Source organism: Dipodomys ordii, unplaced genomic scaffold (assembly GCF_000151885.1).
Source record: "Dipodomys ordii isolate 6190 unplaced genomic scaffold, Dord_2.0 Scaffold113, whole genome shotgun sequence".
In the NCBI taxonomy this organism is placed as follows: domain Eukaryota; kingdom Metazoa; phylum Chordata; class Mammalia; order Rodentia; family Heteromyidae; genus Dipodomys; species Dipodomys ordii.
The window spans coordinates 4058261-4074795 of NW_012267329.1; the positions used below are offsets into that span (position 1 = coordinate 4058261).

Below are 16535 nucleotides of genomic sequence, written 5' to 3' on the forward strand. Positions count from 1 at the left end.
ATAATAATACATGATAATAACCATATAGAATTGATGTGAAGATCAAGTGAGTAAGTGTATGTAAAAGTATTTATTTGGAATTGTTCTCAGAATTTGTTAAGACTTGTATAGCTTATCAACTCTACTCCTTAGACAGCGCTACCATGCAGTAGAAGTACCACAGACCCCAGTGAGTGTTGTGCATCTACTGTACAGCAGAGCTGTATTCGGAGTTGCTGTCTTCCTCATTGGCCTCTTGATTGAGAGGGTGGAAAGGACTTTTCTTGAGGACCTCTCCTCACATTTTTTTGAGACTCTTGAGGCTCCTGATTATGGTCAGGAGCTAAACTGAGAAAGTGAGATCTTGTGTCCAGTAGCATAAATCTCAGGGGAGGGAGGGTTTAAGTATTTGAGCCTGTGTATTTGAGGTTCTTTGAGGAAGTAGGATGCTAGAGTTTTTTGTTTCAGCTCAAAGAGTTATTATTAGCACATCTTTTCAACCCTACACTCAACGATGTCACATTGGTAACTCATCTATAGTGAGAATGTTTATATTGGGAAATCAGGCACCAATCTGTGCTGCTTCCCCAGCGAGCCCAGTTGGCCATTGAGCAGCACACTACTGGTCTCACTGTTGTCTGGTTGATAGGTATAAATTCCTGGGATACTATGGCCTCTTCCAGAACAGGCTCTTGCTTCATGTATTACATAGGACCTCTGAGGATAAGTTGGGAGAGAGGCACATTGAGCTTGGCTCGGGACCTGTTCTCACCTTTAGAATGTCCTTGAACCAGGCACCAGTGATTCATACTGGTAATCCTAGCTACTCAGGAGGCTGAGATCTGAGGGTCATGGTTCAAAGCCAGCCTGAGCAGGGAAGTCCATGAGACTCTTATCTCCAGTTAATTACCAGAAAACTGGAAGTGGTGCTGTGGCTCAAGTGGTAGAACACTAGCCTTTAGAAAATAAGCTCAGGGACAGTGCCTAGGCCCCCAACTTCAAGCCCTAGGACTGGCACCAAAAAAAAAAAAAAAAGACCTGGAAGGTGCACTAGCTGAACAGTGTACTTTTGACTTTGCGAGAAAGAGAGTTGGTGCTCTTGAAGAACGAAGACACGATGTCTTTGTTTTCACTGTTGTTTTCTTTCCTTCCTTTTTTTCTTTTCACTCCTAGGTCTCAGTCAGTCTCTCCACCTCCAGTTCTGTCTCCACCGAGGAGTCCCATCTACCCCTTCAGTGACAGTGAAACGTCACCCTGCAGGTTCCCCAACCGCTCCAGCTCCCGGCTCCTCCTCAAGAACCGGCATCCCTGTGATTCTTCACCCCCAAATCCTCAAGATCTCTCCCCAGATACTTCACCACCCACCTGTCCCCTTAAGGTCACCAGCGTCAGCTATTTGGACAGAAGCCCTTCAGTGTACAAGAGAGAGGGCCAGAAGGACAATGTCCAGGGTGCAGCCCTGGATGGAGAGGGAGTAGCTGCTTGCCTCCCCATTGCCCAGAGCACCCCCTTCCTTGGGCCAGTGGCTGGCCCACGCAGTGTCTTGCTGACCCGCACTGGCACCCGTACCCACAACCTGGGTATACGGGAGAAGATCTCAGCATGGGAAGGTCGCCGAGAGGTGTCAGCCAGGATGAGCCTGTGTGGAGAGAAGCTGGAGGGCTCTGGAAGCGAGTGGGCGGCCAGTGAGGGCTGCCCCAGTGTGGGCTGCCCCAGTGTGGTGCCATCTCCCTGCAGCTCAGAAAAGACCTTTGATTTCAAGGGCCTCCGGAGGATGAGCAGGACCTTCTCTGAGTGCTCCTACCCTGAGACCGAGGAAGAGGGAGATGTACTCCCTGTGCGGGACTCTTTGTACCGGCCAGAGAAGCGGTCAGGCCGGAGTGAGCCCAGTACCTTCCTCAGGGGGCATGGCAGCAGGAAGGAGAGCTCAGCAGTGCTGAGCCGGATCCAGAAAATTGAACAAGCCCTAAAGGAGCAGCCAGGCCGGGGGCTCCCCCAGCTCCCCAGCAGCTGCTACAGTATAGACCGTGGGCGAAGGAAGACAAGCACCTTGGGCACCTTGGAGGAGCCAGCAGGGGGCACAGGTGTGAGCTCTGGCAGCCAGACAGTTGGATTGGCTGGAGTTGGGGGGGAGGCAGGCCCACCCCTGGACAGGGAAAGCAGTGGTTCCGCGAAGCCAGGATCCCCTGGAAATAGCCCTCGTTCCCAGCGGCTACCATTGAAGAGCTCCCCTGATCCCGCTGTGAACCCTGTCCCCAAACCTAAGCGCACCTTTGAATATGAGGCTGACAAGAACCCCAAGAGTAAGCCAAGCAATGGTCTACCTCCTTCGCCCACACCTGCTGCTCCACCTCCCTTGCCCTCCACCCCAGCCCCACCAATCACCCGGAGACCCAAGAAGGACATGCGTGGTCATCGCAAGTCCCAGAGCAGGTAACACATGCCCCTCTTACATGTTATAGTGGAAGCCAGGGCATTCTTTTATTTAAAAGATGCAAGAGCAGATTGTGCTGTGTATCACAGGAGTGCAGGTGCTCCAAAGCACCAGATAATCCTCAGTTTGGTAGTTGTGAAAAATGAGGTGGTTCTGCTCTCCTGGGGGAGATAAGAGGGTGAGGGGTGAAAGCTGTTAGTGCTATGTACTGAAGACATTGGCTTTGGGGAGAGCTGGACTGTGTGCTGAATTCTGTTGCAGCTTCCTTACTTCTTTGTGGGAAGGTCAAAGCTACTCTTATTTTTAGGTTGAGTAGGCAGTCCCTTGAGGACTAGTAAGAGTTTAGCCTCATTACTACATAAAGTGCTAGCACTAGAAATTTATTTCTGCGAGTGTACTGTTATCCAAATATTGTGTTCCATCATTAACTATGGCAATGTTGGTGAATTTAAGGTGATTTTTCCTTTTCTGGGGAAACCTTGGGCCTGTTACAGGAGGGGATTCTTAGATCCTGAGAGATGGATGAAAAAAGGGAGTAGAAAAGCATTTCACCTGCTACTTGGCTGAGTCCAAGAATTGCCTCTCCTGAGGTTCCCACTGTGTCCTTGGTCAGTTTTCCTTCCTAACTCGGGACTACAGGGCCACCTGCTCAGAGTGGCTTGGAAGCTGGAGTTTTTATAGCTGGTAAGAGTTGCCAGGCACTCGAGGCTGGGAAGGTGGCTCAGTGGTAGAATGCTTGCCTTGCATGCAGGAGGCCCTGGGTTCGATTCCTCAGCACCACATAAGCAGAAAAAGCTGGAAGTGGTGCTGTGGCTCAAGTGGTAGAGCTGAGAGACAGCACCCAGGCTCAGAGTTCAGGCCCCATGCCCAACCAAAAAAAAAAAAAAAAAGAGTTGCCAGGCACCTCTTTGCTGAATTCAGTAGCCAACTTCCTATAAAGCCTTTATTGTCCTACTACCCCTTACTGCTTTTCTCGTAGCCCCAAGTCAGGTAGACACTCAAGCTTTGTTTCACTTGGGGGAGTCTTCAGTATGTCCCTGTATTTTAGGCTTTATTCAGCACATCCCATTTCACATGTGAATCCCTGTCATGTTCAGACTCTTAAACCAGGCAGCTCATGGCTAAGGGAAATCCTCTGCTGTGTCCCACTGCAGAATGTTCACTGGCTCTTTCTTTACTAGGCTTATTCATCCATTTTTATAGACATCTGTCCAGAGCCTGTTGTCCACCAAGCCTTATGCTGGTCAAAGGGACACAGAGGCAAATAGGACAAGGTTCCTCCATTCAAGGCCTTCAGATGAGTCACAGATAACGAGCCAGCCTGAAGTGTTAAGTGTCATGGCCTATGTGAGTGCAGATCACTACAGAGACCCAGAGAGGCATCTCTGTTGAACTAAACAGCAAGGAGACATTGTCATGGAGAGACTTGCTGAGCTGAATTTAGAACCGCAAAATGCAGGTTAGCTTGCTTACAAGAGGGAGTGTTAGGGGTTTATCAACCTGAAAGTGTTTTTGTTGGGTCGTGGGACTGAAACTTGTGGCCTGGATGCTGTCCCTGAGCACTTTTGCTCAAAGCTAGCCCTCTACCATTTTGAGCCACAGTGCCACTTCCTGTTTTCTGGTGGTTAATTGGAGATGAGTCTCATACACTTTCCTGCCCAGGCTGGCTTTGAACCATGATCCTCAGATTTCAGCCTCCAGCACCTGGATTCAACCTGAAAGTTTTACACAGCTACCCATATATTACATTTGTAATCTATATACACATGCCTGCCCATACATTATATGTGTGTATAATGTATACACACATGCCAAATATGACAGAGTCACAAGAATTTAGCAAACTTTATGCTCTTGGATAAAAAGGGAAAATTCAGAAAGTTGTTGTTTGCCTTTCTACCTGGAACAGGTTCCCTTAAAGGTTATTAGGTAGGCTGGATACTGGCGGCTCATGCCTGTAATCCTTGCTACTCAGGAGGCTGCGATCTGAGGATCATGGTTCAAAGCCAGCCTGAGCAGGAAAGTCCATGAGACTGTTATCTCCAATTAATTACCAGAAAACTGGAAATGGTGCTGTGGCTCAAGTGGTAGAACACTTGCCTTGAGCTGAAGAGCTGAGGGGCAGCACCCAGGCCCAGAGTTCAAGTCCCATGACCGACCAAAAAAAAAAAAAAAGTATTAGAGAGTAAGTTTGTATCTATTATGCCAGTGTGCTTCTCATATACTTAAAATGAAAGCCATATACTAGTATTCAACCAAAGAAAAAGAAATATATTTCTTTAAAATCCAGGGAAGAAATTAACTATATTGGCCTTGATGAGAAGCAATATGTTGATCCCCAAAACCACACCTTACTGAGGGATTTTCTGAGGGAACTGGAACATAATTTATGTCTCCTTTGTTGCCTTGAGGACTAGTAGATGTTGACCAATGAAGCTGTGGTCTCATATCAGCCTCTGGAAACCACCACACTCAGCCTTAGGATATTAAATAAGTGGAGTAGCTGGTCATAGAGATTTGAGAATCAACAGGTGTAAATGGTACTGGTCCATGGATCTTTGGCTCCTAGAAAGTACAGGTGAGAAAAAGAGACCCAAAGACAGAACTCTGCAAGGCCTGTAGCATTTAAAAAGCTGGGTGAAAAGGAGAATCTACCTAGAAAATAATTGGCGGAGAGGCACTTGGAAATTCTCATAGAGAAAAGGAGGAAACTGCCAGTATATATTCCACAGAGGGGCTGGGCAAGCCAAGAGCACATTGAGGTCTTCAGGATGTGTTTTGTCCTTGTCTCCCATCCCATTGCTCTCCGAAGGAACATTTAGGACGCAAGATAAAGGATATCATTTCAACAGGGAGGTTCTTATGTGTGAGAGGAGGGATTCAGACAGTGCTACCACTTCCCAGGAACCAGCTGGGATGAGACTTGGAGAGGAAGAAGACACAACTGAGCTGCTTTCTCAGATGACGGGAGGCTAGTGGGCCCAGGACACTTAGCAGCCAGGAAATTGTGGTTGGTTCCATAGTAGAGAGGTTATCTGGGGGTGGGAAGGAGTAGTAAAAGAGGCTACTGGACACTGTCTTTCTCTCTCTACCTTAGAAGAGGGCTTTTTTGGTTTTTTGGTCGGTCGTGGGGCTTGGGTGCTTTCCCTGCGCTCTTCAGCTTAAGGTAAGTGTTGTAGTGCTTGAGCTACAGCACCACTTCCAGTTTTCTAGTGGTTTATTCGAGATAAGAGTCTCAGAGACTTTCCTGCCCTGGCTGGCTTTGAACTGTGATCCTCAGATCTCAGCCTCGTGAGTAGCTAGGATTACAGGTGTGAGCCACCAGCACCCGGCAGCTAACTTATTTTGAGAGCTCAGCCTTTCCTGTTCCGCAGGAACAGCACCCCTCTAACAGTTCTGGACACAATATTCCAGCTCAATGCAGTAGAAGAGTCCTCGCTAGGAATAATAGGCTATTCTCAAGAAGGACATTTTCAGCCAGGGGCCAGTGGCTCATGCCTTTAATTCTAGCTACACAGGAGGCTGAGATCTGAGGATCATGGTTCAAAGTCACCCTGGGCAAGAAAGTCTATTAGACTCTTATCTCCAGTAAACCACTAGAAAACAGGAAGTGGTGCTGTGGTAGAGCACTTGCCTTGAGCTGAAGAGCATAGGGACAGTGCCCAAGCCCAGAGTTCAAGCCCCACGACTGACGGACCAGGAAAAAAAAAAAAGACATTTTCTAAGGCGGAGGCCAAAGTTGCTGTTGAAAATTCAGGCTCTGGCTACAGACAGGTCCTGACTCTGTTACTTTAGTCTCATTTGTAAAATGACACAATACCTGCTAGCACTATTTTGAAGGTCAGTGAGATAGCACGTGTAGAGATATGTTTTGTTTTTATTTTTATTTATCTATTTGGAGGGCAGTCCAGTCGTGGGGCTTGAACTCTGGGCCTGAGCGCTGTCCCTCAGCTCTTCAGCTCAAGGCTAGCGCTCTACCACTTGAGCCACAGCGCCACTTCTGTCTTTTTTCTTTTTGCTTATGGGGTGCTGAGGAATCAAACCCAGGGCGTCATGCATGCAAGGCAAGCGCTCTACCACTGAGCCACCTTCCCAGCCCCTAGAGATACGTTTTAAAGCTGTGGTAGTTGTTATCTATTGGTGTTAATACTGGTATTAGTAGGCCCTCAGGCAAGGACCCTTCAGACCTTCTGTCTCCTCATTTGGATGGTAAGTATGGATCTGTCTCCATCCTTTTCAGCAGCTGGTTTTATGAGGAGGGCTTCTGGTCTTTCCTATTACCCATGGCCACTCCTTAGCAAGAGAGCAGCGGTCTGGCTCAGCTGGAATGACTCTTGCTCTTGTGGTTTTTTTTTTTTTTTTAATTTTTATTTTTGGGTCCGGGTCCGGTCGTGGGGCCTGAACTCTGGGCCTGGGCGCTGTCCCTCAGCTCTTCAGTTCAGGGCTAGCGCTCTACCACTTGAGCCACAGCGCCACTTCCGGCTTTTTTCTTTTTGCTTATGTGGTGCTGAGGAATTGAACCCAGGGCCTCAGGCATGCAAGGCAAACACTCTGCCACTGAGCCACCTTCCCAGCCCAACTCTTGCTCTTGTTATCCACAGAAAATCCTTAGAGTTTGAGGACGCATCCAGTCTCCAGTCCCTGTATCCTTCTTCTCCCACTGAAAATGGTACTGAGAGCCAACCCAAGTTTGGATCCAAAAGCACTTTAGAAGAGAATGCCTATGAAGATATTGTGGGTAAGCAGTGGTGGATGGCAGGCTGGTTCACCTCCAGGGGCTGCAGGAACCAGTCACCTTGTACTGTGGGCTCTCATGTTCCTACCATGGGGAACTCTGGGAAATAGGTCTCAGAGGAAGAAACACTTCAGCAAACAGAGCAGCTGAGTGACTAAAGCCTGGCTTTTGAGTAAACTGAAACTCAAAGTCCTTTGGGCTCCCACAAACCTACATCTTTCTTTTCTTTTGATTTTGGAAAACTTGAGGGCCTACTAGGCACTCTTCCCGAGCTATGTGTCCGTAAGCAAATCTTTTAACTTGTGATAGCTGTTTTTCTTTTAAAAAATGATGATGGAAATGTAATGACATGAACAGCAACAGGGATAGTAATAATCTCCATTAGGTTATTGGTGGGATTAAAGGAGTAGAGACTGATTGATTCAGTGTTTGATGAGACCTATTTCTTGGTTCAAAAATACCAGTCATCTCCCAGTGTCCTCTCATGGCTGAAGTGGCAAGAGGGTTCTCTAGGATTTATAAGGATTGTGAGGGTTCTTCACCTAATTACCTGCTAAAGATGCCTTCCAATGCTAACACAGTGGGGATTAGGTTGCATTAGAGGTATTTTGAGGGGATAAAGACATTCAGTCTATAGTACAAGCTAGCCAGACTTCCACATCACAGACAAAGCACTTTATTAGATCATGGCACAGCAAACAGCATGAGTTCCATGTTCTCATAGGTACCCCTGTCTCACAAGCCCCAAGTAGAAGCTTGTGTACCTTGTGGGGGTGCCAAAGTATAGGAGAAACCAGACTTTTCAGGAGCTGCTGATAAACCTGCCCAATCTTTGCTCTACAAAGAGATGTTATCATTTCTGAGGAAGAAACAAAAGTGCCTCTGCCCAGGAGGGAGACGCTATCTTTGTCTTCCAAGACTGCTATATAAACATCCTTGAAAATACAGTCTGGAACTGTTCATTCCTCTTGAGGCTCCAAAGAAGAGAAAAATGCAGTACTCCTTAGAGAGCTGTCTTTTAAGAAGGGGAAAGCTTTATTTCAAGTATCAGCAATGACAAATGGATGGTCAAGTCTGGGTAGGGTTTATTTGTGGCTTTTTTTTGTTCTTGTTTTTGTTGTTTGAGATAGGATCTTATGATGTAGCCCAAGCTGGGTGCCAACTGCTTCCTCAGCCTCCTAAGTGGTAGGATTATAGGCATGCGCCACCATGCCTGGTTATATTTGGCATTCACTTTATTAGTCTTATCTTCAACAGAATGATTTGAGTCTGCTGAATGAAGTTGTGTCTCCACATAGGTTAATGAAGGGGCGGGTCATATGCTCACTTGTTCCTTGTCTGAGTAGCTAGTATCTGTCCTGTCTCTGTCTTAGGCCTTGAAGCTGGAGAAAATAGTCTTAAACACTTTAAAGAGAAGTAGTCCCAGTAGAGAAAACCTTTCAGATTCTCAGAATATGGAGGTCTTATGAAGGGGGTGGGAGTAGGGGTTTCCTGTAGTTACTTATCTGAGCTGAGCCATCACTTCATAGTGTTCTCCTTACAGCTTGCTGGGCTGCATTTCTGAGGAGACAACAGCCACATTCAGACCCACAGACAGATTACATTCCCAGGAATGGAGCCTACAGAATGGAGCCACGCAAATGGGATGATAGCTGGAAGAATGTAGGAAGGGGAGGCCTTTTCCTCTATCCCTGTCCTGGGTGAAAATGACAGCTTTATTCCCACCCTCAGCTCCAGAGCTGTGAGGATCAGAGCCAAAGACCCAGAAGTTAGATGAGCAGTTATAGAAAGAGCCTCAACCTCACTATCCCATCCATCCCTCACCCCTAGCTGTAGGTCCTCTGTGCAAGGAGCATCCAAGTTGCCCTACATTTTCTTGCTTCCTCATGGAAGAAAATCACTGTATAGTGTGAGGAGGAAGCTCTCTTGTTCCATCCTCATCACATGTTCCTCCTCCTGTCACAGAAGAAAATACCTTAATTTTCTCTAGTTTGATATAATGAATCATAGTGCAGTGATATCATTGCTGTCCTTGGTAGCACTAAGCTGGCTGTCACTGGCAGAGAGAGACACAATTTCTCAATATCCTTCCAGCATACCAGGCCCAGGCAGTACTGTGGTACTCACTCTGTTCCCTAGCATATCTGCTGCCCAAGGATTTCAGATGGGGATATGTTCTTGCAGCAACTGAGTTGAATAACAGGAAGGGCTGGATGGCTCCAGCTATTCCACCCTGTCCAGAGTTCATGATCCAGGGTTCTGTGGAGGGATATGTGGAGGCAGAGTAGAGGGGAAAGAAATTTTGGAAGTAGTGTCTTAGGTAGCAGAGGTGTTTTGTTTTTTTTTTTTTTTTTCCTGGGCTTTCTTAAGTCAGGTTAGAATGAAGAAGAGACTAGTCTGCTTGGGCCTCTGTCACTCCCTCATTACAAAGATTCCCCCTTCCCCCTTTGGAATGTTACACAAAGAGGCAAGAAAACAGAGGACCAGCTTAATTGCTTCTTGGGTAGATGAGATAGAATTATAAGTAAGGACTGTATGGGGGGAAAGATGGGCATCTTCTTTACTTGCTCACCTGGACCCTCAAAGCCTTTGTGTAGAGAATACCAGGATGAAAAGGAGGGGAAGGTATAGGCAAGAGGGCAGGGAGTTTTTTATTTTGGAGGGGGGTGGTGTTTGGGTTCTGCAAGTGGAGTACAGGTGGATTGGAGGGTCTGTAGGTAGGACAGGACAGTGTCCTGGATGCTTTCTTACCTTTTTAAAAAAAATTTGCTTATTTTTTTTTATTATAAAGGTGATGTACCAAGGGGTTACAGTTACATAAGTCAGGTAATGAGTACTTTTTTTTTTTTTTTACTCCTTCCCTCTCTCTCAATTATTTTCTTACCCTTTATTCCCCACAGTGGCCTAGGCTAAGTTTCTAGAACCTGGCTAGGGAGGCTAGAGGGAAATATTCTCTTTCTGTTAGATTCTGGTTGGTTTATCTTTTTCTCTTTCCTTGGAGAGTTGTTCAAGAACTGGCTGGGTGCTGGTGGCTCAGGCCTATAATCCTAGCTACTCAGGAGGCTGAGATCTGAGGATCACTGCTCAAAGCCAGCCTGGACAGGAAAATCCATGAGACCTTTATCTCCAATAAACTACTAGAAAACGAGAAGTGGTGCTATGGCTCAAGTGGTAGAGTGCTTGCCTTGAGCTGAAGAGTAGAGACATGGTGCCCAGAGTTCAAGCCCTATAACCAAAAAAAAAAAAAAGAATTTATACTCTCCCTCTCCCCCTATACACACACCTATAGGCGTCAGGGAATCTCTTGTTGCTGAACTCTGAAGGTTGGGTTTCATTCTTAGTCTTGATTCATCATTAACCAATGAATGGCTCAGACTTCTTGAGCTCAATTTTGGTCTTTCCCAGCCTCCTTGTCGTGGGATTAAAGTTGTTTCTGGTTTGGGCTGGATTCTTCAGCTCAGTGCTACCTCCTGTCCACAGAGACAAAGGGAGCTTTGTATTGGGCATGTGATAATGGGACTGCAGGGAGGCAGACACCACCTGAATTTCCTGCTTGGGTACAGCCCGTTGGACTGGAGATCTGGTCTGTTAGAGATTGAGGGTCAGTTGGCCTAGAGACCAGTATTTCTTCTTTGTGAGCATAGACTCAACAAAGGGCCTCAGGGAGTTCACTGGCCTCTGGCCCATACCAGGCATAATGTCCAGGGAAGCAGAGTGTAATACTCCGGATGGGCTGAGTTTTTGTCTGCTAATTTGCAAGAGAAGGGTTAATAAGAAACTTGCTGCTTTGCTGCTTCCTAGGGTTGTTAATTGTTGCTGCATTTTAATTTGACATCTGCCCTTGGAAGATGTTGCTATTCTATAAACCCTTGTAATCATTTGCATTCTGAGCCTGACACTGAAAAATACACCCAAGGAAAGAAACAGCTTGTTAGGGAGTTAGTGGAGTGGCCTGGGCGCACAACCAAGGAGCTGGGGCTACATTCCTGCTGAGATTCCCACTCCCATCAGCTAGCTGGGCTGAGGGACAGCTTCCAGGAACTTCATTGGGGACACAAGCTGGGGACAGGGCCATTCGGCCAGCTGATATTGTGCAAAAGTTTTGGCTCCATTCACTCTGCCTTCTTTCATTTACCCTAAGGCTGGGCACCAGTAAGGAAAGGATAAAGGTTACAGCAGGAAGCAAAACAACTAAGAGGTGTAGCTCAGGGAAAGGTGCCAAGGCTGCTGGGAAAAGGTGTCAAAAACCTGGAGAGTGGGTAACAGCTGCTCTATGGGGAATCAGGCTCCTAACCTGGCCCTTTCTCTGCTGTTTGAGCGGGATGGGAGTGGACAGGAGGTGGAGACCTGGAACAAACAGCCAATTGGAACAGGGAAAGGAAATCTTCAGATCCCTAGGCTTGAGCCATGGGTGTGGCTCAGGGAACTTGGACTGTATACGGGGAAATTCTCTGGGCCTGTACAGCTATACACTTCTTTTAACTGGTTCTTCTGGTTGTGGGGGGATGAGGAGAGGGGTGTGTGGCAGTTTATGTATGATGAACTACCTTAGGAGCTGTGTGGAGGGTTTGGGACAGTGCCTAGGGAGGGCTTATTCTCTCAGGAGGGTCAATGTGATAATTTAGGGTTCTGACAAGCCCCTTTTCGAATAGTGCAAAGCAGAAATTCTTGGTGATGTCTTTGATCCTTATCAGCCTAGCTAGAAAAGGTTGAGACTTATAGCTGAATATAATGAGATAGGACTAAGCTTGCTATGCTGGGGCTGTTCAGGGCCAGACCTCCTGAGAAGTATCGAAGGAGGTCCTTCTCCAAGCTCAGTGTGGATGGTTCTGGTCCTGCCTCTTATCCAGGTCTGCTAAATCCTCACATCCACTGTGCTCTAGCTTCCCCAGCAGTCCTGTAGCTTGGTTTCTGTGTAGGACATTCTGAGTACCATTTCCCATTCTTTGATTTGGTGTTCACTTGCAACAAATTTGGTTTCGCAGAGACTTCATATGTGTGTGTGTGTGTGACTTCGTGTGTGTGTGTGTGTGTGAGCGCCTGGATGCTATCTGTTAGCTTTTTTTTTTTCCCTTCAGGGCTAGTGCTCCATCACTTACAGCTCTACTTCCAACTTTTTTTTTTTCTTAGTAGTTGATTGGAAATAAGTGTCTCACTGACCTTTCTGTCTGGGCTGCTTCAAACCATGATCCTCAGACCTCAGCTTACTGAGTAGCTAGGATTACAGGTGTGAGCCACTGGTGCCTAGCTCTCAGGAGCTTCTTGAGGTTTTTTTGTACATCTTCAGCCCCTAGCCACCCTTCTGCCTGTAGAGATGACTAGGAAATGTCTGAGACACTTCCAGAGGAGCTGGTCTGCCAAACAGGGGATAGCAGGTGGACTGTGGCTATGAAGAGATTAAGCTAGGCTGAGGAGGCAGGGTTTAGGCTGGACCTAACAAAGAATTTCCTGAAGAAATGATTAGTGGATTGGTTACATCAGAGAACGAAGAGGCTGGCACTGGGACTGGGAAAGACGAGTGGGAATTGAAGCCATCTGCAGTCTGGTTTTCAGTAGCAGTATGGAGAACCGTGACTTCTCCCTACTGTCACTAAGGTGTATTAACATTGTGTACCAATTACTTCTTTGGACTTCATTATCTTACATCTTCTTCTTGGAGTTTTAGGTTTTATATCACTATTCAAAGTTCTGATTCTGAAGGAAAAAGGAAGGGGAGAAAATGAGAGAGAAGAGAGCAGGAGGGAAGGTTGGAAAACAAGAGGATTAGACATGAGGACTCCTGGCATGGCATTCAGAAGCTATTAGGAAGTTTTGAAATACCTGTCTAAAGCAGTGGTTCTCAGGGGGCCCTTCCCTCCCTCCCTCCCTCCCTCCCTCCCTCCCTCCCTCCTATTCCTTCTTCCTTCCCCTTCTTTTTTCCTCCAATGCCTTTCCTCCCCTTCTTCTTGCCTCCCGTCCTCTCTTCCCCTTTTCCTCCCTCCCCAAGGGGCATTTGGCAAGGTCTGAAGATATTTTTTTACAAGTGAGGAACTAGTGGGTAGAGGCCAGGATTGTCACTAAACACTCTACAAATATGCAAGTCAGTTCATCAACCCAAAATATTAACAGCTTAATGAAATCCTGATACAAAATTCTCCTATAGGTTGGAGATGATGAGAAGGAGTCTAGCTGCCCACCTAACTGCTAAGGAAGTTTGGATTGGATGAGCTAGGATGTAATGTTCTCCCTGCCCCATCTGGGCAGTGATGATGTCCAGTTTTATAGGATCAGAAAGCATGTATCCTGGTATTCTTCCATTCTTAATCCCCTTTACCACCTCACCCCTGCAGTGTATACATTGGGGAGGAACCAAGAAGTAAAAAATCTGCCCTACCTCCTCCCGAAGTGGGGTGGGCTGGAAAAACATGCAGAAGATGCTGGCTTTAATATTTGGCTTCTTGAGGTAAAACTGCTAGGCCAGTTCTGCTTAGTCAGGGCCCTGGAATGGAGACAGCTCATTTTAATGGCATGACTGGGTCTGCTCCTTTGCTGGGGACTGTGTGGTGTTGGGAATCACTTAATCCAGTCCTAAATCTTTTCTTGACCATGACTCATAGTTTACAGAGATTTGTATTGTTCCCACTGCAGTCTATTTAGCAGTAACTGAAATCCTCCGATTACTTCCCTCACCTCTGTAAAGGCATTTCCTAAATTCATTTTGGTTTCTCAAGAGCAATAAATAGTTGCCACAATCTGGGGGAAATTCAGCTTTCTGAGGAATCTCTTGCACAGAGTTTGGTTTTGCTCCTGTGCCCTGTCTAGGAGCATTTGCAGTCCTAGCAGCCTTGGTTCTCTGTCCAGCTGTGCTTCTGCCTGCTCTGCAGAATGGGGTCTGAGCTGCTCTGGGTGTAAGGTACATGCAGGCTTCTGTAGTATAGTCAGGGAGTTTAGCATTCACCATTTCGTCAGATGACAAAGTCTTATTCTTGTCAGTAGTACTTAAGTCTCTGGTCTCATACAATGCTATTGGAGTTAGAGAAGGAAAAGAAAAGATCTTGCTGCTGAGATTAAGCTGGGAGTGACATGGCTTATGCTATTATTGTACTCTAGAAAAATCTAGTGCTTTCTGGAGGGCATAGCTGTAAGAAAGCGTGTCTGCAAGTTTTATGCTCTTCAAAGACAAGGACTATGTTTTGGGCTTTTCTGAGATGTTTTTTCTGGTGAGATTTTAAAAATGGATCCCTAGAAGCAAGCACTCTCCCACCTCTACAATCTGGCCCAGTTTCCTCCCAAGCCTTTTACACTTCCCTTTGTCACTTCAGGAGGGTTTGTGCCAAAGGGGAGGAGTGATAGTTGTCTTTTGGCTGAGGTCAGCAGTATAGGAAATAGCGGTACACTACGGTAGAGAAATTTATTGAATGAGCCATTACTGAGTCTTTACCATTTGCTTATCACTGTTCTGGTTCTGAGCTTGCCTCAGACAAGATCCCTATTCTATAAGACTTGTTGATTATGTAACAGGTGAGAGGGAGATCTGGCAAAGCCCTATCCCCTAAAGTCTTTGGAGTTTCTCCATGTGTTACCTCTGAAACTCAGTCCCAGAGACCCACTGAGATTGGCTTAAAGAGACAGCTATGTGACCCATAAAAGCCTAGTAGTACATATCTCTGGGGGAACTTAACCAGCCGAGGGGAACTGGAGCCAGCAACAGACTCCTAGGGTTGGCTTCATCCTCTGGCTGGGCACAGGCAGGGGTAGCTGAGCTCCTCTTGTGCAATCCCTGAATTTATAAAGCAGAGGCCAGACAAGGCTGAGCTGAACTGAACTGGAGATGGGGATTGGGGGTAGTGGCGGGGGGAAGGGTGTCAGCTTCTAGACTTGGAGCCAGGATCTGTTTGTAGCCTCCCCTCTGCAGATGGGCAGCTGCATGACTCATGAACTGAAGGGGCCAGGCTGAAGCCATTCTCCTTGGTTCACAGGAATTCTGCTTGTGTGCGTGCGTGCGTGCGTGCGTGCGTGCGTGTGTGTGTGTGTGTGTGTGTGTGTGTGTGTGTGTGTTTTCATCTTTCCTTCTCTCCCTTCTCAAACTTTTCTTCTTTGCAGGAGAGCTGCCCAAGGAGAATCCATATGAGGATGTGGACTTGAAGAACCGAAGAGCCGGACGAAAATCCCAGCAACTGTCTGAGAACTCCTTAGATTCTTTGCATAGGATGTGGAGTCCTCAAGACAGGAAGTACAACAACCCTCCCATGCAGGTAATGCAGTCCTGATGTGGGCCAGCAGGAGGGCCACAGTGGGGGTCTGTGCTCTCAGTGTGTGGGCCCAGTTCTCACTGAGGCTTTCTTCTTCATTAGTCAAAAGAGGTTGTCAGGAAAGAGTTCTGTACTCAGGAACTTCCACCATATTGAATCCTCTGTGGGCAATTGGGATGTGCTGCCTTCTTTCTCTTACAGCTTGAGCTCTGAGCTGCAAAAAATTTAAGCCAGGAGTCCCTGAAGTCCCTCCCTTGTCAGTATTCTTCCTATCCTCCATGGGAAATGAGAAGACAGGACCCTAGTTATTCAATTCTTTTCAGAAATTGTCTCAGTATTAACATTTGTTGGCCAGGAATAGGTCACAAACCAGATTTGGGAAGCCTGTTGAATCTGAAGCCACTCCTATTAGATGAGTAAGAATAAGTCTCTGAAGAATGGACTGAAGAAGTTAGAATGAAAGGAAAGGTGAGAGGTCAGAGGGATCTCTTAGACATAAGTTCATTCTATTCTTACCCAGGAAGCAGGAAAAGCTAAGAAGGTAGTGGAGCAAGCCTTTTTGACCTACTCAGATAACCCTTAATTCTGCAAATGGAGGGACTTGGATATTTTATAGCATTAACCAGAGAATATATAAATGATTTTTTTCTGACTTTGGAGTCCTTTCTAAAGTACTGTGTTTAAACAAGTTTTCATTGAATTTGTTTGGCCAAACTGATTGGGTAGGGAGAAGAAACTGAGAGCTATGGAGAGGAGGGTTTGCTGACAAATGAGGAAAGAGAAATCCGGCCCCCGTGTGAGGGGGATGAGGGGGCACCTGCCTTCTCAGAAGTGTGTGGGAATCCATTTTAAGGCACCATGGATTGAAAGGCATCAATCTAGATGGAAAGCATCATTCTGTAGGGAGAGAGGGACAAGGAAGTTGATGAGGGCTAGGAAGAGAGGGGCAGCCCAGGGCCTTGTGGAGAAAGATCCAATTGAATATAAAACCTGCCTTGCCCAGTATTGGTGGCCAGAGCCTAGAGCCCTTGTGTTGTCCCTGGAGAAAGTCAGTATGGCGGGGCTGGGAAGGTGGCTCAGTGGTAGAGCACTTGCCTTGCATGCCTGAGGCCCTGGGTTTGATTCCTCAGCACCACATAAGCAAAAAGAAAAAAGC

The 16535-nt window shown here is 46.8% G+C and overlaps 1 protein-coding gene across 1 annotated transcript in view; it reads left to right on the plus strand.

Moving 5' to 3' along the window:
• The window catches only part of St5 (suppression of tumorigenicity 5), a 110500-nt gene that overhangs the window by 71549 nt on the left and 22416 nt on the right, over positions 1 to 16535 (plus strand). The window contains exons 3-6 of the mRNA XM_013028680.1: positions 1153 to 2412; positions 7015 to 7151; positions 15231 to 15382; positions 15900 to 15932. Coding sequence (XP_012884134.1) covers positions 1153 to 2412; positions 7015 to 7151; positions 15231 to 15382; positions 15900 to 15932 — 1582 coding nt within the window. The remainder of the gene's footprint in view (positions 1 to 1152; positions 2413 to 7014; positions 7152 to 15230; positions 15383 to 15899; positions 15933 to 16535) is intronic.